Genomic DNA, 24,677 nt, shown 5'->3' on the forward strand with positions numbered 1-24,677 from the left:
GAGGCAGATGCTGCAGGGGCTGGTGTGGACTGGCCTCGCCGTTGTCCCCGACCGCCACCACGGCGCTCTCCACGTCCACCGCTGCGCTGAATGGGAGTTTGCGGCCCGTGGCTGGCCGAACGTGTGGGGGCGCCCCTTCCTTGGCCACGAAACTGGCAAAAAGCAGCCGTTTGCTGGGGCGGGCCCGAGAGGCCCAAGGACTTTGCCGTAGCCCGGAGTCCTTAAAGCGCTTGAGCGCATGGTCTGCTTTGTCGCCGAAGAGGCGACGGCCATTGAACGGCATGTCCATAAGTGTATTTTGGACATCAGCCGAGAAATTGGCAGACCTCAACCAGGCGTGGCGACGAAACGCCACCGTCTTTGCCATCGCTCTGCCTAGTGAGTCAGTAGTGTCCAGCCCACACCGGATGGAATAACGCGCCGCATCTCAACCCTCCACAAGGGCTTGCCCGAGTTTAGCCCGGACCTCCACCGGGCATTCTGGCAGCACATCCGCGACCGTATCCCACAGAGAGTGGGTGTAGCGGCCCAAGAGGCATGCGGTTTTGACTGACCGCAATCCTAAACTCAGGGAGGAGAATACTTTCTTCCAGTATTGCTCGTACCTCTTGGATTCCCGGTCGGGGGGAGCCGACGGGAATGCGGTCTGGGAATTAGAGGCCTGGATGACCAGGCTCTCGGGGGTGGGGTGGGTAGACAGAAAGCAAGGGTCGCCCGGAGCCGGGCGGTGGCGCCTGGCCACGTTCCTATCCACAGGCTGACCTGTAGCGGGCTTGGACCAAGTGCCCAGAAGAACGTATGATGAGACTTCATTAAACGGCAGTAGAGGCTCGGCCGAGCTTGACTGCGGTTTAAGCACCTCAGTGAGGAGGTTAGTCCTCACTGCCGCGACGGGGAACTCAAGGCTCAAGGCCTTGGCCGCCCTCAGCACCACGCTATAGGCAGCCCCATCCTCCGTAGCCACGCTAGGAGGGGAGACAAAACCAGTGTCGGGCGAAGTGTCCAGACCACTGGCGTGTCCAGTCCGCAGAAGACTGACACTCACGTGCCAGAGGGTCCTCAGACCCCTCCCAATCCCCCTCGTCACCCATCGCCTGGTACTCAGGCTCATAGGATGGGGCCGGGTCGTAGAAGTAAAAATCTCCTATCGGCGTCGAGAGCGGCGCCGCTCCGACGCCGGACCCAAATCGAGGGCAGGACCAGGGACGGCGGCGTCCTGGGACGGCGCCGGGGGCGGCACCCTTGGGGCAGGCGCCGGCGCGGTCATGAGGTCGACCGGCGGCGACCCGGATCCAGTGGGGCCCTGCGGCGTCGGGACCGAAGTCGCCGGGGCCGAAGCACCTGGCCTGCGTGGGGACCCAGTCGGGACCGCTGGCCCGAAGGCGCCGCGGAACCCGACGGAGGAGCGAGCGACCTCATGGCCATGAGGAAGTCATTGATCTCCCCCGGCGTCGCGTTCTGCCCAGGGACCGGCGGGTATGGAGCAGGCCGCGACACCTGCGGCTCCGGCGGAGCCGCGTGGGTGGTGTTGCCCGAACCCCCCCGGCCGCATCGCGCGAGTGTCGTGGGGAGTCAGATGAGTGATAGTGCCTCTTCGACTTCTTGGGCCTCTTACCTGAGGACTTCGAGCCCGAAGACCGATGACGACTCCCGGAACTGTGGTGACTCCGGCCCAGCGACCGGTCCCTCGACCTCCTTTCGGACCGGGACCTCGAGCGGCGCGGGGCAGACTGCCGAAGCTCGAGTCGCTTATGGGACCGCTCCAGTCTAGCTTTAGACGTCAGGGCCCAGCAGTCAGAGCAGGACTTGTCGTCGTGGTCCGGGCCTAGACAGTGCAGGCACCGGCGATGGGGGTCGGTAACCGACATCAGTCGGCGCAGGGCTTGAACCCGGCATCCCTACCGGCACAGTCGGAGTCGAGAGACTTCGAAAGTAGATAAAAAAGGATCGTAGAAAGTTAATCAAAAATTGACTAGGGTACAACTTTTTCTGGATCTGCGCTTGCTGTCGCGGAAAAAAGAAGAACTGACGTCAGCACACTGAGGCGGCGTCTAAGTACTCCGACGACGTCATCACTGCGCCCACGACGGACGCAGAGCCGCGGACGACGCCTACCGACGCGCATGGGTACTGCTACGCAAAAATTTCCGGATCCAGTCTCACGCCTGGGAATATTCTAAAGTAAGGAATCTAATACTAACCTGTTTCTTTCAGATTCAGGGGCCAGCAAATGACAAATGCCTCAAAGAAGACAGCGTTCATAAACTTGCCGGAGGCATACTGCAATCATGGATGAGAAAAAACCCAGAAGCAAAACGAGAACTCCAAAATCCACGAGGCAACCTGTACCCAGACAACAAGTCCTGACAGCATGAGTGAGGGTTCTAGCATCACCCAAGATTTTCATTCTCCAAACTCAATAGGTCAAGGAACAAAGAGCACCCCTACGGTTGGACTGTATCCACGCTCGCAAGAGAGGGAGGAAACTCTCTGGAAAGTCTGAAAGGGTCACCAACCTTTGCACAAACCAACCCTGAAGGAGAGTGGTCAAGGAACCCAAGTCCAACAAGAAAATCAGCCATAAGCTCCCAAGAGGGGCAGATGACAACATCTTAATAACAACCAGTTCAGAACTAGATGTTGGAGTTGGCATCTGGAGTGTCATAGAAATGAAACAAAGAGAATAGAAACATTTCCCCAAGTAAAAAGGGCACAGCATCAGTTTTGCACACAATGGAAGCAGACTAGAAAAGTGCATGAAGTGGCATGGGAGAGAAGGAGGCTGTCTTGCCTTTACAGAGCAAGAATCAGTGCAAGGGTCGTTGATGCCTGTAAAAGACTATGAAGGAACACTGCCTAGGCCAGGATCAAACCCAGTAGTCACGGCCAAGAATGAAACTCCGTTCCCTGCTTCTGGTAGAAAATAATGGGCACCAGCTGGAATGTAAGGAAGAACCCCTGGCTAGTGAGTAGAATATACCGGACAGCACAGGGGCAAGGAGAACCCCCCCTGCACCATCTAACCAAATCACACAATCTGAAGTCCCCTAGATGATTTACTTAAGTGCCAGAAACAAATGAAGGAATGCCTGCAAGACAAACAAAGTACCCGGGAGGACAGGGAACGAGGTAACAGTACATTCGCACAAGACAAATGAAATACCTCAAAGAAAACAAGGGTAGAACGCAAAAGAACACCTTGAATAAACAGGCGTTGAAGCCCAATAGGGCAGAAAAACACAAGATGCAGCCCAATAAACAGGCATGATAACCTGTCATTGACAGTTCAAGTAGTAAGGAAAAATACATGCAAGGAGCAGGAACACCGCACCGGGGCCCGCATAGGTGAAGTCTGAAAGAAAAAAAGACAATGGGCACTGCCCAAGAATAGCTGAATATGAAAGAAATCAAAGGACAATCATACCCCGTACAAGCTCAGTACGGGAGGAAGAAGAAGAGAAGACGGTACAGCAAAAACAGGGGTTAGGAATGTGCTCCACCATGATCGTCTCGAAAACGAAACAAAACAGAAACAGCGTGAGTGCCGAATAGAGGTTGACCATCAAAAGACAGAAACCAAGGCGGATGAAGAGCTTCTGAAAAACCAAATGTGCGTAGCCACTCATGTCGGCGAAGAGCCACCGAAAGGGCCATGGCTTGCCAGACAGGATCTGTGGTATCCACGCCACATAGAATCAGCAATTTAGTTGCCTGTAAGCCATCCTGAAGTTATTGAGTAAGATCATTCTAGGTTTCATCTGGGAGCAAGGTGAGAAGGCGCAAGACCGAATACCACAAAATGTGAGAAAACCAACTTAGAACACAAGCAGTATTAGGTGACTGCAAAGCGGAACTGGTGGCAAAAAAAATATATCGGCCAAGAGCATCCAGACCCCTGTCTGTCAGGACATTAGGAAGGGCACTTATGTCAGGGGGCGGGGGGGCTATAGCAGCCTGAACCACAAAGTTGTCAGGAGTAGGCTGCCGGAGGAGGCAGGCCGGGTCTCCAGGGGCAGGACAGTGAAGACCGGTCCACTGGGGTCCCCGAAATTGGTTTAGCCCAAGAGCCCAACAAAATATAAAATATGGCTTCACTGCAGGGGAGCACAGGCTAAGTCCCTGTTTGGCCCAGATGAAGATCCCCAATTAAGAAATCAATGCCACATTCAAAGAAGGGAGCTGCAGCTCTAGAATCACAGCTACCCTCCTCAGTAGCTCAGCGAAAGCAGAGCTGGCCTCAGTAGCGAGGCTGGCACGAGAAAACAAGCCAGAGGAAGGGGAAGAGGCCACTAGCCTCACCTAGTTCAGATATCCAATTAAACTCCAGATAAGGCTGAGTAGAGTCACTTGTTTCATCATCGACTCCATCAAAACACTATTCTCCTGAAAGAGAAACAGCTGGGGCTCCTCCAAAGAAGGTAGCAGAGGTGAACCACTCAGCCAATGTAGCCCTGACATCGGTTTGGAGATGCCTCGGTGTCGGAGAGGAGAGATATAGTAGTGTAGACCGACACTGTTGAAGTCAGAGATGTCAAGCAAATGCAGCGAAGGCAGCAACTTTGACCACTTGTGGCGCGACTTACCTTTTGACACCGAAGTCGAAGGACCCTCACGAGAAGGAGCTCCTGGAGCAGGTTCTCAAGAGGTCCACGGAACGAGAATGTAACCGCGTCCACAGCGCCGCCAAGAGTTTCATGCGGCGCTCCCGCTGCGCCTTCGATCGAAGTTGGTGAGAGGAGTCACACTCTTCAGAGATGGTGTTTGCCAAGACACCACATACAAGTGCACAGAACCCCGAGTCTCCATAAAAAAGCACAGTTTCGCCGACAAAAGTCGAGCTAGGCCAAAAAATGGTCAGAGGCAAAACCCTCTGGATCTGCGTAGAAGCGCGTAAAGGAAGAAACTGACGTCAGCGTGTTAGAAGAGCACTTATATGGACTCTATCTGTGTCACAACTGGGGGAGAACATCACCACGGAGTTGCTAGATGCCCCCTACTGACACACGGGTACTGCAGTGAAAATGCTCTGGATCCAGTCTGACAACTGGGGGTAATTCAAAGGTAAGCAATCCACAGCTAGATGTCTCTATCAGATAACATATCTCTATATATACTATGATAACCTGCTTTTATGTCCATGTTCAAGGCTAGTCATGCTACTTAACATTTTAGATCTCTAAATAGAATTGTGACAGTCAACTGGTCAGTAGAAATAACATCCTAAACACAGAGCAGGATCTAAAAATTCAGATGACGAGCAAAAAAGAGCTTTAATCTGTGATGCCGTTTTTGGAAGACGGTTTCCAAGAACAACACTAAATCAACAATATTTCCAATAGCACAAGTACCATTCTCTTTGCTCATATTGATTCTAAGGCATTTACAAACGCAACATATTCAACCAAAAATATATTTTACCTCTGATGCAACTGCTCGTTTCTTACTTTCCAGTATACTATCTTTGCACTTTTTTATATTCTCTTCAAATTTCAACTTCTCATTTTCAAATTTGTTGCTGTAAAGGTTAAATAAACATACAACAATTCATTTAAAGAAGTCATTTCCATCCATGCACTGTTTTGAGAGTTGACAACATCCTAAACATGGCATAAATGTTTTATGCTTATAAATCTAAATTATAATGTTCGAAAAATAAGTTGCAAGTTTAAGTTTAATAATTTACCAAGTTTATTTATTGTTATTAATAATTTCAGCATAATTTTATACAAATACATGCCAGTCCCCCAACAATCATGGATGAAGTATTATGTTCAAACTGCAAACACAAAAGTATAAATTTAACCACCAAGAATTACAAAGCAGATAGAGCAAAAGCATTCCTTGTTAGAAGAGAGAGCACTAGGTCATACCCTAGAAGAACAATTTACTTAACTTTGGTAATTCTCTTTCTGGTGGATACTAAATCTATCTGCAGATTCCTCACCTTGTGACCCCCAGGAGTTAAACGGGATTTAGAGATTTCTCTCAGCATTGCTCTTGAGTGCAGAAGGTGGCATCGTGCAGCTAGGCGTTGACTTCATCCCACCCCGGAAGTGACCCCAAAGCCACATATGAGCATGACCGTCCCTGCGCATTAACCTCAGTTTCTTTCTGGACTCTCTACACATCATCGGACACTGAGCTTAATGGCTGGGGAGCCCCTGCTGTTCTACTCGCCCACATCGCACCCTGAACTTTACGGACTCCAGGGTCCACATTACCCTGCGGCAGGAGCCTCCTTCGATCCTGGTAGGAGCGCGCCAGGCGCATTAAAAGCACGACCGGGCTTCAAGAACGCGGCAGCCCCCTGCTGTTCTACTCGCCCACATCGCACCCTGCCTTCGATCCTGGGAGGAGCGCGCCAGGTGCTTTAAAAGCACGACCGGGCTTCAAGAACGCGGCAGCCCCCTGCTGTTCTACTCGCCCACATCGCACCCTGCCTTCGATCCTGGGAGGAGCGCGCCAGGTGCTTTAAAAGCACGACCGGGCTTCAAGAGCCTGGCAGCCCCCTGCTGTTCTACTCGCCCACATCGCACCCTGCCTTCGATACTGGGAGGAGCGCGCCAGGCGCTTTAAAAGCACGACCGGGCTTCAAGAGCGCGGCAGCCCCCTGCTGTTCTACTCGCCCACATCGCACCCTGCCTTCGATCCTGGGAGGAGCGCGCCAGGCGCTTTAAAAGCACGACCGGGCTTTAAGAGCGCGGCAGCCCCCTGCTGTTCTACTCGCCCACATCGCACCCTGCCTTCGATCCTGGGAGGAGCGCGCCAGGTGCTTTAAACGCACGACCGGGCTTCAAGAGCGCGGCAGCCCCCTGCTGTTCTACTCGCCCACATCGCACCCTGCCTTCGATCCTGGGAGGAGCGCGCCAGGCGCATTAAAAGCACGACCGGGCTTCAAGAGCGCGGCAGCCCCCTGCTGTTCTACTCGCCCACATCGCACCCTGCCTTCGATACTGGGAGGAGCGCGCCAGGTGCTTTAAACGCACGACCAGGCTTCAAGAGCGCGGCAGCCCCCTGCTGTTCTACTCGCCCACATCGCACCCTGCCTTCGATCCTGGGAGGAGCGCGCCAGGCGCTTTAAAAGCACGACCGGGCTTCAAGAGCGCGGCAGCCCCTGCTGTTCTACTCGCCCACATCGCACCCTGCCTTCGATCCTGGGAGGAGCGCGCCAGGTGCTTTAAAAGCACGACCGGGTTTCAAGAGCGCGGCAGCCCCCTGCTGTTCTACTCGCCCACATCGCACCCTGCCTTCGATCCTGGGAGGAGCGCGCCAGGTGCTTTAAAAGCACGACCGGGCTTCAAGAGCGCGGCAGCCCCCTGCTGTTCTACTCGCCCACATCGCACCCTGCCTTCGATCCTGGGAGGAGCGCGCCAGGCGCATTAAAAGCACGACCGGGCTTCAAGAGCGCGGCAGCCCCCTGCTGTTCTACTCGCCCACATCGCACCCTGCCTTCGATCCTGGGAGGAGCGCGCCAGGCACATTAAAAGCACGACCGGGCTTCAAGAGCGCGGCAGCCCCCTGCTGTTCTACTCGCCCACATCGCACCCTGCCTTCGATCCTGGGAGGAGCGCGCCAGGCGCTTTAAAAGCACGACCGGGCTTCAAGAGCGCGGCAGCCCCCTGCTGTTCTACTCGCCCACATCGCACCCTGCCTTCGATCCTGGGAGGAGCGCGCCAGGCGCTTTAAAAGCACGACCGGGCTTCAAGAGCCTGGCAGCCCCCTGCTGTTCTACTCGCCCACATCGCACCCTGCCTTCGATCCTGGGAGGAGCGCGCCAGGTGCTTTAAAAGCACGACCGGGCTTCAAGAGCGTGGCAGCCCCCTGCTGTTCTACTCGCCCACATCGCACCCTGCCTTCGATCCTGGGAGGAGCGCGCCAGGCGCTTTAAAAGCACGACCGGGCTTCAAGAGCGCGGCAGCCCCCTGCTGTTCTACTCGCCCACATCGCACCCTGCCTTCGATCCTGGGAGGAGCGCGCCAGGTGCTTTAAACGCACGACCGGGCTTCAAGAGCGCGGCAGCCCCCTGCTGTTCTACTCGCCCACATCGCACCCTGCCTTCGATCCTGGGAGGAGCGCGCCAGGCGCTTTAAAAGCACGACCGGGCTTCAAGAGCGCGGCAGCCCCCTGCTGTTCTACTCGCCCACATCGCACCCTGCCTTCGATCCTGGGAGGAGCGCGCCAGGTGCTTTAAAAGCACGACCGGGCTTCAAGAGCGCGGCAGCCCCCTGCTGTTCTACTCGCCCACATCGCACCCTGCCTTCGATCCTGGGAGGAGCGCGCCAGGCGCATTAAAAGCACGACCGGGCTTCAAGAGCGCGGCAGCCCCCTGCTGTTCTACTCGCCCACATCGCACCCTGCCTTCGATCCTGGGAGGAGCGCGCCAGGTGCTTTAAACGCACGACCGGGCTTCAAGAGCGCGGCAGCCCCTGCTGTTCTACTCGCCCACATCGCACCCTGCCTTCGATCCTGGGAGGAGCGCGCCAGGTGCTTTAAAAGCACGACCGGGCTTCAAGAGCGCGGCAGCCTCCTGCTGTTCTACTCGCCCACATCGCACCCTGCCTTCGATCCTGGGAGGAGCGCGCCAGGCGCATTAAAAGCACGACCGGGCTTCAAGAGCGCGGCAGCCCCCTGCTGTTCTACTCGCCCACATCGCACCCTGCCTTCGATCCTGGGAGGAGCGCGCCAGGTGCTTTAACCGCATGCGTGCGGGCGGAATTCCGCTCGTACGCTGACTTTTTCCAAAGCGCACTTTACGTGACGAGCTGGGCTCGTCATGAGCGTGCGAGGAGGCTACCTCATGACGAGCCCAGCTCGTCATCAGCGTCGAAGGGGTTAAAAGCACGACCGGGCTTCAAGAGCCTGGCAGCCCCCTGCTGTTCTACTCGCCCACATCGCACCCTGCCTTCGATCCTGGGAGGAGCGCGCCAGGAGCTTTAAAAGCACGACCGGGCTTCAAGAGCGCGGCAGCCCCCTGCTGTTCTACTCGCCCACATCGCACCCTGCCTTCGATCCTGGGAGGAGCGCGCCAGGCGCTTTAAAAGCACGACCGGGCTTCAAGAGCGCGGCAGCCCCTGCTGTTCTACTTGCCCACATCGCACCCTGCCTTCGATCCTGGGAGGAGCGCGCCAGGTGCTTTATAGACACGACCGTGCTCCCGCAAACACGCGCGGCCGGGCCCGTCTGCACCCATCCGAGGCCTGGCTGGGCTATATCATTGAGAACTTGGAATCCGGGACGTCTTCAGACTTGCTCTGTAAGTTATTGTGCTAAAAGTGATATTGTTCCTCTTGTGATTACACAGAGGAACCCTTAAAATGAGTAAAGACAAACTTGGCACTGGGCAGGGAGTCTTAGGGACATTGGATGCCTGTCTATTAAGGGCTGAATCGGCACTTATACATGAGACTCAACTCTGATCGGAGATTATCGCTAGAGCCCCAACTCTAATTGAATCGAACAGCACCCACTGGACTCTCTCTGCACACCAGCCCCGAAGACTCCTCTATTCAACCTAACTCGCTGCAATTCACAGAAGCAGACCCTGAATCTACTGGAGTATCTGGGATAGAAAACAGACCAATGCAACTACCAGGGGTCAAAAGGCACAGATAAGTCAAGTCAACAGCCGCCACCTAAGAAGAGGAAGGGCCGGGGACCTCCGAAACAAAACCATCATTTGCCAAAGGCAATGGGGCGCAAAACTAAGATTGTCGACAATGATTGTAGCCAGGGGTCCAGTATAGTGCCAAAGTCCGCTGTGATGACTGGGATACCTCAATTTTTGGAGTAAGTGTTCTGGAGGAGGTTAGAGTCAACAGTATCAGCTTTGTTAGACTCATGACACAAAAACCTTCTCAATTGGAAGTGAGATTAATAAAAGGGCTTGTTACTAGTATTTCCCCAGCCCCCAATAGAAGCCAATGTAGAGATAAGAACACACCGTCGAGGAGGGGGATTGGTATAGAGGCTAATCACCTTGGAAGCAATCCTGTAAATAGACAAGTGCATCATCCTTGGATCCAAAATAGTCAAGCTCAGGCTGGACCTTCACATCTAAGAGCAGCATCCCCCTCACTAGATCATCCAGATGGCTTGAATACTACACACACTCAGATCATAAACCCACCAAATGGGGCACCTTCTGTTATGGGGAGTACCACACAAGGCAGGGTGGGGGGGAAACTATAATTACACAGTCAGTGGAATTGATCAGGGAGATATCGCAAGCCCAAATTTGAACCTGCATCTTCCCCCAGGAGACACCCCGTATACAGTTGTGTTGGCTAATATCCTCTTTACTGTCCAATGTCACAGAACACTGGTCTACATTGAGGACTAAGTCGCAACACCTACTGAGTGCAAGGACTGGCATAACTAACATGCTGTTCTCTAAATTTAAAATGGCACGAAGAATAAGTTGGGTAGGCAACTCAACTAAGACATTAGTTGGGGACTGCGTAGTTTTAACATTTAGGTCTCCAGGTTTGGTCCAGTCAATCCTTGCTAGGGCAGGCAACCGGACCGTAATGACGCAGGGCCTTAATATGCTACCATTAGGGTATTTTTTATCAACCACCTACACCCCCATGGATTACTTATGGGAAGGAGGGATTCACATGGACCAGCCAGCCTAGATATGCAGTTCCAGTTAGCAATCGCTATAATATCCTGAATCCTTTAGAAGATATAGACTTACTGATTGCTTGTATACTTATAAAGCGCTCGATTGCTGAGGCGCCTTGGCCCTGGGGTGAATTGTTACTGATGCACAGTAACATATGGCGGTGGTGTTGCCTGTAAGAACCTGACCCAATTTCCCTGCTCTTGGGGCAGGGAGAAATCTCCCTGCTCTTGTGGCAGGGAGAGGGGTCTGCCGCTGGGCCAATTGCATTTGAGCATCTAACACTGTAGAATCTACTGCAGGCTTCTCCGAAACATTGATGGATTCTGACAGGTTTTACTTTGTGCTGAAACCACAGAGGTTTCAAATCCCACTCCAAAGCCTGTATGTGCCATCTCGGTACAAAAGGGGGTGGTGATGGACGGAGCATCTGAACCAATCAAACACTCACACCCAGTCAACAGATCTGGGTTTAATCCATCACCGTTCTTTAGCCCACTCTTTCACCCCAGTTCAGACATGGCCATATGCAAATCAGTCTGACCCTGTGCCTCATGGGAACAGTCCAGCCCGAACTGCCGAGCCATGCCTTCCCTGGACCGGAAACAAGCTTCCTAGGACCGGTTTCTGGCATTTCAGCCGTCTTCAGCCAGGCTTGCTTGAATCCAGTGGGCAAGGGACTCACGTCTGAGCATACCCTGCCAACTTATGTCGAACAAAGGCATGGCTTGGCATTTCGGGCTGGACTGTTCCCATGAGGCACAGGGTCAGACTGATTTGCATATGGCCATGTCTGAACTGGGGTGGCAGAGAGGGCTAAAGAACGGTGATGGATTAAACGCAGATCTGTTGACTGGGTGAGAGTGTTTGATTGGTTCAGATGACCAGTCCATCACCACCTTCTTTTGTACCGTGTATGTGCCATCTGGCGTGGTCGAAAATCAGGAGGCAGGAGCCCAAGAATTCTTAAAGCTATTCTCACTGAGACCCAACCAAGACGGAGGCTGAAACATTGGCATCATAGCCTGAATGTCACAAATCTGTAGAACTGTAGGGAAGGCTAAAAACTGCACATCATCCAGGATAGCTCAGATGAACGGGAGCCTCTATGAATGGGGCAGGTGTCACTTCTGAAGCGTTGATTGAGAATCCCAATGAGGTTGGGAGATTCACTGTTGTCTGACGGTGGTTTGCAATGGACTGTAGTGTGCCCACCTTCAACAGCCATGAGTCGAGCTAGGGGAAGACTGGTATTCACAACCTCCGAAAATGTGGTGCAACCATCACTTTTCTGAATACTAGAGGGGCACTGGTATGGTTGAAAGGGAGGACACTAAACTTAAAATGCTCCTGAACCACATTTAACTGCAGGTAATGAATGTGGGAATGCAAGAAGGGAATGTGAAAATAGGCACCTTGCAGGTCCAGCGTTACCATTCAGTCTCCTGGATCTACAGCAGATAGGCTTGGGCCAGTGTGAGAATCCTGAATTTGACCTTTTTCAACAGGAAATTGAAAGGGTGAAGATCTTAAATAGGACAAAGGCCTTTATCCTTCTTCGGTACCAGGAAATAATGGGAATAACATCTAGCCCCTATTTCTGATGTCAGGTCCCTTTCTGTGACCCATTGTTAAAAGAACCTGGACCTCCTGCCGCAAAGGTCCAATAGCCACTCTGATGTAGGTAGAATATGAAGCAATTAGAGGAGGAATGATAGGGGTATACTTGGTGAATTATTTGGAGCACCCATCAGTCGGATGTGCTGCTTTGCAGGCCATTGAGGTAATAACTTATTCTGTACCTAACATGGTGGCCATGTGCCGCTGAGTGGAAGCTAAAGCGATTTGGTAGTTGGAGAGGCATGGGAATGGGTAGTATGCTGCCCCTAAGGGCTTGGACATTGTCGGCTGATTCACTGCACTGGCTTCTAAAGGACGGGGTGGGGGTGTCTGTTGCTGTGGAAGTGGGACTTGGCGTTGTCTTTGAGCCAAGCCCCTTCCAAAGCCTTCAAAGGGGTGTAATTGCTGGGGATGCTGCCTCGCAGGCACAGAAAGGCAGAGGGAGTGCAATGTGGACCTACTTTCCTCAATGTGCTCCAGTGCTGTGTCTGCTATATCTCTGAAGAGATGGGTGCCATCAAGGGGCATATTCATCAGTGATGCCTGGTTGTCACCAGAAAAACCCGAGTATCTCATTCACGTGCGCCCCAAGCAGTCAGTAGTGCCAAGTCCACAGTGGATGACATACTTAACTGAATTTTGACCATCCTGTATTATTTACGCATGATTGATAGCATGATACTCGCTTTAGACAGTAGGCAAAATTTTGCTAATCATGTCCCACAAAACCTGTCAGTATAGCCTAGCCAATGAGATGTGAGATTCTGTCGCACTCGTGTAGTAGTCAAGGTTAACCGTAATTAGTTAGAGTGAATTTTATTAAAATAACTACAGGTTTGGGTCTGTAGGCTATCGCCTACTGTCCTTGGGCGAACCGTGTTGTGAAACTGAAAATGCCTTATCCAACGTGATTAGGTCGCTGTCTACAGACACTCACTCAGCGAAAAAAATCGCTTTTCACCACAAGTTAAAATGTTTAAACTCAATTTTTTCTTCAAAGAGTTCATTGAATATTATCATGTATCATACACATTTAACGCAATTGAATGCTTCCAAATTCTTCATCATGTAATTCTTCATATCATTCAATAGTATCCAAATTTATTTCATTACATCATCACAGGGTGTTAGTTGCCGCTATGCATTTCGGGAACTGCCCTTCGTCAGGGGTCTACCCTAAAACAAGGTAAACAAATATATATTCAGACTAAATCCAGCAATCTGCTGCAGAGCGGCAATTTATATGTTGATGTAGCTACGAAAAGAATGATGTCAATATATAACTATAATGGTGCAAAACATTCATGCTGTGTGTGAATATAATGGTGCCAAAGTATAGACGTGTGTGATTCTTATTATAATCCTGAATGGTGTGATATTAAAACGCAGTGGGTAAGTCGTGTCGATTATGGAAGAAACAAACCTTGCCAAACTTCAGCGTATTAGCGCTTCATGACATCGCAAATTTTACTGCAGAGTGCATGCCAAAAATTTCTTTAACAGTCTAGTCGGACGAGCCATGGACGAATGTGAACGACTGCAGGTGCGTAGCCCGAAAGGTGCGACGCGATACAGATTAAAGTGCTCCACTACAAAGTCTAGTGCGTGTGAGCGCTTAACTTCGCAAACAACATACCTGCAAAATCTTTGGGTACGTTCGTTCCAATAAGCGTGCGGTCGTTCCGATGAACGCACGGTCTGTTGCGAGTCCGATTGGCAATGATGTGAGGCTGGCTTACAGCGTTTTAAATATCAGGTGTTTAATGAATTACTTCCGGTTTGACGTGCCGTCGTATGTAAACAGAGAGGCTAATGTTTCCGGTTCACAAGTGGTATACTTGTGAACAGATCATTATCTATGGTATATTTACAATAAATCGTGGTATTTAACGTAGCTGAATGTGTGTGACATGTAATGCAGACCCTTGGTCTGATGAATTGTGATGTGGTTATGCGTGTTTACAATCAGGTTGCTATGCAACTTGTTCTTATAATCGTTCCACCTACTTTCATGAATATGGAAAAATACTCAGATGTAATCACATTCCTATCAGTTCGCAATGTCAATTCACATAAAAACGAGGAATAATAAAGTTATATACAACGTGTTTTTGATCAGAAAAATGAAGTTGAAAAAACAAATTAATATAAAATAACAAGTGTGTGTGACCTTCAAGTGTCATAAAGTGTCAAAGTACATTAACGTTCTATGAATCGCTCTGGCTGTATGGTACAAGAACAATTATAAATGACAACTAAAGTCTAATCTTTCATTAAGTCCTTTGGGGTATAAAGCATTTAATTTGCGAATCCAAAAAAGTTCGCGTTGGAGCAAAACAAAAATGTATTGCCACGTCCTTCCTGAATTTCAACTTGCTCCAATATCATATACCTTAGTTGGCTGGAATTGTGTTGTTTTTCAGAGAAATGTATCGCTACTGTAGATTTGGGATTTTTATTTCTGATTTTGCTTTTATGCTCGATAAGTCTTGTTTTAATCTTTTGTTCAGTATTTTCGACATATGGTAGGCCGCATGGGCATTTGAGTAAGTACACCACAAAGTTCGTATCGCACGTAGCGTTGACCGTCAGTTTTATCGAAATTCCAAAGCCAAAGCCGCGAAAAGTCACAAAACTTAGTGAGCAATATATATAAAACAAAACTATCCTCTTTACAAATGAAGACGTTACAGAAAGGAATGTCATATGTTCCACAATATGGCTCAAATGAATTGGAGACCCAAATCGGTACATTCAAATTTATGAGGTTACTCAGATTAAAACATTTCTTCAAAAATGTGGTGGCAACACAAGCTAGAGAGGATAAGGATACATTAATGGGATAGGCACCAAAAAGTACATTTGTAGCTCCAGTGAGCCATACAATTTTGGATAACTTCTAAACATTGGTACAAAAAGAAATACACAATCTGTACACAAATACAAAAAAAACACAGAAATAACTGAACACCTCAAGAAAAGAACATCATTTTCCAAATAGCTAACAACAAGGATATCACTGTTTGCAAAGCAGACAAAGGAGGGTATTAGTTATTTTGGATACCGAATATTACAATGAAAATGTGGAGGCACATGTCAATGATGAATCTCTGTATATGGAACTGAATATGAACCCCCACGAAAGAATACCTTAAAATATTGAAAAGCATAACCGACCATGCATTGAATTATGGTACCATCACAGAGATGATTAAAGATAACCCAAATATACCCAACCTACAAATGGAGCCTAAAATAAACAAGAACCTGGAAAAACCGCCATTCAGAGCTGTTGTTAACACTAGGAACTCGATTCAAGAACCCATAGGGAGATACATAGATCGACATTTACAATCAAGTGTCCAAAGAATGACAACCTACCTCCAAGACACGACGGATTTTTTAAGAAAGCTCGAAGAAATTCAAATAATTGATCAACACAACATCATTTTATGTACTGTGGATGTAAATTCACTATATACATCTATCCCCCATGACTTGGGATTGCAAGCAATTGAATCATTCTTGGTTAACACCGATAAAGAATTGAAACTACAGGTATTACTCATGGAACTCCTGCAATTTACATTACACCACAGCTATTTCACCTGGAACAACAGATTCTTGGCACAACTTTCTGCCGTAGCCATGGGCAATTGTGCGGCCCCGCATACGCGAATCTGTATATGCACCGCTTTGAATTAGACCACATTCTATCCAATACAACTTGGCAACATCATTTACTAACATATTATCGATACATGGATGACATTTTTCTGATTAGGCATGGAGAAGAAAATTAATTATTGGAAAACATCAAACAAGTTAATTCAGTTGACAAAAGAATTCAATTCATACACAACATTAGTAAGGACAAAATAGAATTTTTAGATGTAGAAATACAATTGGCAAACAACAGGATGATCACCTCAGTATATACAAAAAAGACAGACCGTAACACCTATTTGCATTTCCAAAGCTTCCACCAAATGAGTGTCAAAAGACACCTGCCTTATTTGCAGCTGCTGAGGATAAAACGGATTCCATCCACTAATGATATTTTCAAAGATAACAGCGAAATAATCAGACACATTTTTACAACGGGCATATCCTCTACACATAATAAAGGAAGCACAAGATAGAATGGACACAAAAGAAAGAAGTCAACTCTTGAGACCTAAACAACCACCTACATCTTCTACAGAACGAACAGTTTTTGTCTCTAAGTTTTCCACCCAGAGTTTTGCAATCAAGCGCATAATCATGAAAAACTGGCCAGTACTCCAAATGGAAGAAGATTTCAAAAGCATTTTTCAACCAAGTCCTATCTTTGCATATCAGCGCACCAAAAACCTCAAGCAAATGTTAAATGGCAACCCCATACCATCTGAAAATACTTACAGAGAAACCATCCCATGCCATAACTGTGGGAATTGCAACAGTATAATTCGAGGCAATACACTCATGCACCCCTCACAAGGAACTTGGATAAAACTGAGGGTCAAAGCTACGTGCGATACGAACTTTGTGATGTACTTACTCAAATGCCCATGCGGCCTACCATATGTCGGAAAGATTGAACGAAAGATTAAAACGTCTTATCGAGCATGATAGCAACATCAGAAATAAAAATCCCAAATCTACAGTGGCGATGAACAAGTTACTTACCTTCAGTAACGATATATCTGTAAGAAACAGTAGTTAGTATTAGATTCCTCACCTTAGAATATCCCCAGGCGTCAGTCTGGATCCGGAAACTTTTGCGTAGCAGTACCCCTGCGCGTCGGTAGGCGTCGTCTGCAGGCGTCCCCTGCGGCTCCGCGTCGTCGGCGTCGTGCGCCGTGATGACGTCGCTGGAGTATATAGACGCCGCCTCCGCGCGCTGACGTCAGTTCTTTGCACACAGCTTTTCCGCGCCAGAACACGCAGAGCCATGTGAGAACTAACACTGGTGCCATTTGAAACTAGGGCCCTGAAAGGGATGTCCTTAACCCTAGGTATCAGTTCGCAGTACGGGGAGGATGGGTGGGGCGGTAAGGAATCTAATACTAACTACTGTTTCTTACAGATATATCGTTACCGAAGGTAAGTAACTTGTTCATCTGAAAGAAACAGGTTAGTATTAGATTCCTCACCTTAGAATAGATACCCCAGCAATACCAACCCCGGTGGTGGGTCTGCGAACCAATACAACCTACACCAGAAAGTCCTGGAGGACCGAACGGCCAAAGAAGCCATCCCTCCGGACTTGACTGTCCAGGCAGTAGTGCCTCGCAAAGGTGTGCAGCGAGGCCCACGTAGCCGCCTGGCAAATGTCCTGCAAAGGGACTCCCCGGCCCAGGGCAGTAGTAGCCGCCGTAGCCCGAGTGGAATGGGCCCTCAGCCCAACAGGAGGCTCCTACCGAGCCAAAGAGTAGCATGCTTTGATGCACAGGACGACCCACCGAGAGATGGTTCGTTTCTGTACCGCCCTTCCCTTCTTCTCACCCACGTAGCCAACAAACAGTTGGTCATCCACCCGGAACTGGCGTGTGCGATCCATGTAAAATGAAAGCGCACGTTTTGGGTCCAGACGATGGAGCCGCTCTTCATCCTTTGAAGGATGCGGAGGCGGGAAGAAGGAGGGCAAGGTGATGGACTGCCCAATGTGAAAAGCAGAGACTACCTTGGGCAGGAAAGAAGGTCTAGTCCTAAGAACCACCTTGTCAGGATGAACAGACAAGAAAGGAGGTTTAACAGAAAGGGCCTGGAGCTCACTCACTCTCCTGGCAGAGGTGATGGCAACCAGGAAGGCCGTCTTTAAAGTGAGAAGACGGAGAGGACAGGAATGAAGAGGCTCAAAGGGAGCACACATCAGGAAAGTCAGAACCAGGTTCAAGTCCCACTGAGGCATCACGAACGGAGCAGGTGGATACATGTGCGTGATGCCTTTTAAGAATCGTAATACAATAGGGGACTTGAATAAAGATGGCTGATCAGGTAGCCTTAAGAAGGCGGAAAGGGCAGAAAGATAGCCCTTGATAGTGCCCAGAGCAGAGCCCTGCTGGGCAAGGGAAAGGAGGAAGAGGAGAACCTCAGACAGAGGGGCAGAAAGGGGGTCCACAGCCTTTGCTGTGCACCATGCCACAAATCTGTTCCACCGGCAGGCGTATACCGACTTTGTGGAGGGACGCCTGGCTGCCAGAATCACATCACAGACTTCAGGAGGCAAGTCAAATGGCCTCAACTGTCGCCGCTCAATCTCCACGCATGGAGGTGGAGACTGGACAGGTTCGGGTGGAGGACCGTCCCCTGCTGCTGCGACAGAAGGTCCTCCTGAAAGGGCAGGCGGATCGAGGGACCGACTGTCATGCTGAGTAGCTCGGGATACCAGTACCTTCGAGCCCAGTCCGGAGCCACAAGGATAACTTGGGCCCGGTCGCGCCTGATCTTCTTCAGCACTCTGGGCAGAAGTGGTATAGGCGGAAAGGCGTACAACAGACCGCAACTCCACTCGCGCCGAAAGGCGTCGCCGAGCGAGTGCCGTCTTGGAAACTCCAACGCGCAGAACTGATGACATTGCGCGTTCTCTTCTGTGGCGAATAGATCTAACCAAGGCTCTCCCCATTGCTGAAAGAGGCCTCTCGCCACGTCCGAGTTCAGACGCCATTCGTGATCCACCGAGCACCGACGGCTGAGTTCGTCCGCCCTGGCGTTCAGAGAACCTGCCAGGTGTTGAACCGTCAGAGTCACGCCCTGACGTTCCAGCCATTGCCAGAGACGCAGAGCCTCCTGGCAAAGGGTCCACGACCCCACACCGCCCTGTTTGTTGCAGTACCACATGGCGGTGGTGTTGTCCGTGAACACCTGCACTACACTCCCGTTGACAAAGGGGAGGAATGCCTTCAGTGCTAGGCGAATCGCCCGTAGCTCCAACATGTTGATATGGAGCCGGGACTCCGCCGGAGACCAGATGCCTCTGATCTCCGCCTCTCCCAAGTGGCCACCCCAGCCCTGGAGGGACGCGTCCGTCACAACCACGTGCTCCGGTTGGGGAAGGGAGAGGGATCTGCCTCTGACCCAATCGCGGTCCGTAAGCCACCACTGCAACTGTCTCGCAGTGCCCTCCGAGATCAGGACATGGTCGGATAGGTTGCCCTGATGCTGGGCCCACTGAAACTTCAGGTCCCACTGCAGAGCCCGCATCCGCCACCTGGCTTGATGCACCAGTAGGATGCAGGAGGCCATCAGCCCCAGAAGCCGCAGCGTCAACCTGACCGAAACCCGGGATAACGGCTGAAAGATGGGAATCAGAGCCTGAATATCCCGGACCCGCCGTTCCGGGGGATAAACCCGAAACTGCGCCGAGTCGAGAACCGCTCCGATGAAAAGGAGCTTTTGAGAGGGACACAGGTGTGATTTCGGCACATTGATGGAAAACCCCAGCTCGTGCAGGAGGTCTGCCGTCATCTGAAGGTGGTGGACGACTGTCTGGGGCGAGCCCGCCTTCAACAACCAGTCGTCGAGGTAGGGGAAGACTGAAACCCCTAACCGGCGCAGATGAGCTGCGACCACCGCCATCACTTTCGTGAACACCCGTGGGGCGCTGGTAAGGCCGAAGGGGAGCACGATAAACTGAAAGTGCTCGTGGCCTACCGTGAACCGCAGGTAACGCCGGTGGGCCGGCAGGACGGGGATGTGAAAATACGCATCCTGCAAGTCCAACGCTACCATCCAGTCTTGTGGGTCTAGAGCAGCCAAGACCTGAGCCAAAGTCAACATCTTGAACTTCTTCCGGAGGAAGCCGTTGACGTTCCGTAGGTCCAAGATAGGACGCAGGCCTCCTTTGTCCTTCTTGGGCACCAGAAAGTAGTGGGAGTAGCAACCACACCCTACTTCTGGCCCAGGAACGCGCTCGATGGCCCCCTTGGCCAAGAGGGCCGTAACTTCCTCCTGCAGAAGTGTCAAGTGGTCCCCCGACACACCGTGGTTCTGCGGTGGCATGGCTGGAGGAGTGGACTCGAAGGGGAGGGCGTAGCCCCGTCGAACGAGCTGCAGCACCCACCTGTCCGATGTTATCATGCGCCAGCGGGAGTGGTGATGGCGAACCCTGCCACCCACTGGCGTCACGTGAGCCCGAAAGCTCGGACTAGGAAGGCTTGGATGCAGCAGCGGGGGGAGGCGTGGACTGACCTCGCCGCTGGCCTCTACCGCCACCACGGCGGAAACCACGGCCGCCACCGCGCTGGGGAGCGTTCTGCGGCGCGTGGCTGGCAGCACGTGTGGGACCGCCCCTCCCTTGGCCACGAAAGGGGCGAAACGAACCCGTCTGCTGGCGCTGGGTCGAAAGACCCAAGGACTTGGCCGTGACCCTGGAGTCCTTGAAGCGCTCCAGCGCGTGGTCCGCTTTGTCACCAAACAGGCGACTGCCATCAAATGGCATGTCCATGAGTGTATTTTGGACGTCTGGCGAGAAGTTGGCAGATCTCAGCCAAGCATGGCGACGAATCGCCACCGTCGTGGACATGGCCCGTCCCAGGGAGTCGGTCGTGTCCAGACCACAACGGATCGAGTACCGCGCCGCATCCCGGCCTTCAACCAAGGCCCGGGTGAGCTTGTCCCGCACTTCCTGGGGGCATTGCGGCAAGCACTCTTCGACCGTATCCCACAGGGAGTGGGTGTAGCGGCCCAAGAGGCACGCGGTATTACAAGACCGCAGTCCAGCGCTTAAAGAGGAAAAGACCTTTTTACCAAACTGGTCATACCGCTTTGATTCCCGATCGGGCGGAGCCGACGGAAATGCGGACTGCGAAGTGGAGGCCTGGATCACCAGACTCTCCGGGGAGGGATGGGTGGATAAAAAGGCAGGGTCGTCCGAGCATGGACGGTGACGCCTTGCCACATTCCGGTCAACCGGTGCACCGGAAGCGGGCCTGGACCAGGTGCCCAAAAGGACATCCGTCAGGGCCTCATTAAACGGCAGCAGAGGCTCCTGGGGGCATGACTGCGGTTTAAACACTTCGGTCAGAATGTTCGGTTTGACCTTCGCGACGGGGAGCTCAAGGTGTAAGGCCTTGGCAGCCCTCATCAGGACCACTGAATAGGCAGCACCTGCCTCAGACGCCACAGGGGACGGGGAGACAAATCCAGGGTTGGGCGACTCGTCCAGGCCACTGGCATCACCCAGATCACCTACCCAGTCCACATCATACTGGCAGGCACGGGATAAAGGGTCCTCAGACCCCTCCCAACCCTCTCCATACTCATCCTCATCATACCCATATTCTGGGTCGACGATATAGACATCGGGGTCAACGGGCCCCATCGGCGTCGGATCCGGCGTCAGCCGACGCCGGTCCGACTCCGTGTCCGGAGTCGGGGAGGGAATGGGGGTGGCGCCGCGCGGCGTCGGTGCCGGGGAACCGACGCCGGCCGGAGCCGACGGCGGAGTCGCTGCACCACGCGGAGGCGGTACCACGGGTTGGCCCAAAGGAACCGACGCCGGAGAGGCCGGGAGACCAGCCGGCGACGAACCTGAGGGACCCAGCGGCGCCGGGACCGGAGCCACCGGCGGCGTCGGGGCAGAAGCACCCGAACCGCTCGGGCCCCCAGACGGGACCGACGGCCCCGCAGGCGCCGTAGGCCCCGCCGGAGGAGACCTCGCCCTCATAGCAATGAGGAAGGCCTCGATCTCCTCACGCGACGCGCCTTCCCCAGGGACCGACGGGTATGGGGTAGACGGCGTCGGTGACCCACGCGGGCCCGCGGGGGTGGGGCCACCCGAGCCCCCGGCCGCATCACGCGGGCGTCGGGGGGAGTCGGGGGTGCGATGGCGACGCCCCGACTTCTTGTGCTTACCTGACGAACCGGAGGAATGGTGGCGACTCCCGGAGCGCCCATGGCGGCTCCGCGATCGTTCCCTCGACCGCTCCCTCGACCTCCGACCGGACCGGGACCGCTCTCGACGCGGGGCCGACACTCGGAGCTCGAGAAGCTTGCGGGACCGCTCCCGCCTAGCTTTTCCAGTCAAGGCCCGACAGTCGACGCAGGACTCCACGTCGTGGTCCGCGCCCAGACACCGGAGGCAGAGTCGATGGTGGTCGGTGACCGACATCATGCGGTCGCACTCGTCGCATCTCTTAAACCCAGGCATCCTACCGGCACCGTAGAAAGATTAAGTTTTACAAACACTTGGTCAAAAGACCGGAGTACTGCTCTTCGGATCTGCGCTAACTGGCGCGGAAAAAAGAAGAACTGACGTCAGCGCGCGGAGGCGGCGTCTATATACTCCAGCGACGTCATCACGGCGCACGACGCCGACGACGCGGAGCCGCAGGGGACGCCTGCAGACGACGCCTACCGACGCGCAGGGGTACTGCTACGCAAAAGTTTCCGGATCCAGACTGACGCCTGGGGATATTCTAAGGTGAGGAATCTAATACTAACCTGTTTCTTTCAGATACATTTCTCTGAAAAACAACACAATTCCAGCCAACTAAGGTATATGATATTGGAGCAGGTTGAAATTAAGGAAGGACGTGACAATAACATTTTTTTGCTCCAACGCGAACTTTTTGGGATTCACAAATTAAATGCTTTATACCTCAAAGGACTTAATGAAAGATTAGATTTTAGTTGTAATTTATATTTCTTCTTGTACCAAACAGCCAGACCGATTGATAGAACATTAATATACTTTATGACACTTCAGGTCACACACACTTATTATTTTATATTAGTTTGTTTTTTCAACTTAATTTTTCTGATCAAATACATGTTGTATATAATTTTCTTATTCCTCGTTTTTATGTGAATTGACATTGCGAACTGATAGGAATGTAATTACATCTCAGTATTGTTTTCATATTCATGAAAGTAGGCGGAACGATGATAAGAACAAGTTGCATAGCAACCTGATTGTAAACATGCGTAACCACATCACAATTCATCATACCAAGGGTCTGCATTACATGTAGAACAAATTTGATTACGTTAAATACCACGATTTACTGTAAATATACCATAGATAATGATCTGTTCATGTTAGACCTGGCACCATTGGAGTGGGTCTCCCTTCCATTTTTGCTGTTGCCTCATGTGTTTTTGCTGGTATTAGATGCTTTGGGCACTGTGCCACTGCTATTCAGTGCCACAGTGCAAGTGCTCCCTACTGTAAATTGATGTATTAATCAGTGGTTCCATGTTTGGCTATTTGGTTTGTAGGAGAGTAGGGTCCGCTTCCTATGGTTACCCCCACTTTTTGCTGTGATTCTCTGGTTTTTCGACTTTAATGTGGCTGTGGGCCTGCTAATCAGACCCACAGCCCAGCTGTTCTCTCTCTATATTGATACCATGTACTTTAGGTACATACCTGATTGGGTTGTGGGTCACCTTTGTGAGCCCCTGTATAGTGTACCATAGGCACACAGGGCATAGGTGCATCCAAGGCCTACCAGGGGCTGCAGCATGTATTATGCCATCCCTGGCTGGCCATCCAAACTGACACCACAGGCTGATCACTCCGCTTGGGTAAGGTGGTGTAATCATCCCTTACTTAGATATAGTATATCTATATCAACCTTATTTATAGACACATAGTAACCTATAAGTCACTCCTATGGCAGGCCGTAACAATCCTGGAGGCAGAGTGATTGGTTTTATGTGAGAGGGAGCCCTAGCATGAGCTGAGCCCCTCTGCAGCTTTCGGAACCATGTCCTTATAGCTGTTCTATGATATAGCCATACCATATACTCTTAAGTACATTATAATCCTCGCGGTTAATGCTAACTTTGGTTTGGCTTTATCAAAACATGTCGTTTAAGGAGTCAAACACTTTAGAATATTACCCCCCCCCCGCCAATTCTGGCGGCGGGGGTAGCATTCCACCCTTCTAGAGGGAGAAGACATGTTGGTTACTGCTTTACCTGGTTAAAGTTAAACAGAGCCTCAGCATCACAAAATGGACGCTGCTGCCACAGACACGAGTCTGACCTCCTGCTGCTGGACGAAACTCCGACAGGGGAGGCCTGGACAATAGGTTTCCTGCCTTGGGAGCACCTCTCCAGACAGGCTTTTAGTGTATTGGGGCAGGGAGGGCTGCAAAACGAGACACTGCCTGGGGCACACAAGGTGCTCCATGCATAGCCCAGTTCAAACCAGTTACTGGGGCACTCCAGCCCCGCTCTGGCGCGAAACTGGACAAAGAGAAAGGGGTGTAACCACCCCCTTCTCAGGACCACCCATAGGCGGGACCTAGCAGGTAATCCAGCCCCTTAGATTAGTATAAAGATAGGAGCTGTGTCTAGAGACATTAGATTATCCTGGAACGAAACTCTGAAACAAAACTCTTGGACCTTCGACTTTATATATCGACTAGAAGACGGAAGACATCTCCCTTGTGGTCAACGAGTGACCACCCTGTTCAAACAGGCACCACGAGTAACTTGCCGGTTTGCT

At 51.5% G+C, this 24,677-nt stretch overlaps 1 protein-coding gene across 5 annotated transcripts in view; it reads right to left on the reverse strand.

Moving 5' to 3' along the window:
* Positions 1-24,677, reverse strand: part of TTC3 (tetratricopeptide repeat domain 3) — a 1,911,479-nt gene that overhangs the window by 591,832 nt on the left and 1,294,970 nt on the right. For all 5 annotated transcript variants that reach the window (XM_078656864.1, XM_078656865.1, XM_078656863.1 and 2 more), the window contains one exon: positions 5,419-5,515. In XM_078656864.1, the coding sequence (XP_078512990.1) occupies positions 5,419-5,515 (97 nt within the window). The remainder of the gene's footprint in view (positions 1-5,418; positions 5,516-24,677) is intronic.

Source organism: Lissotriton helveticus, chromosome 8 (assembly GCF_964261635.1).
Source record: "Lissotriton helveticus chromosome 8, aLisHel1.1, whole genome shotgun sequence".
NCBI lineage: Eukaryota > Metazoa > Chordata > Amphibia > Caudata > Salamandridae > Lissotriton > Lissotriton helveticus.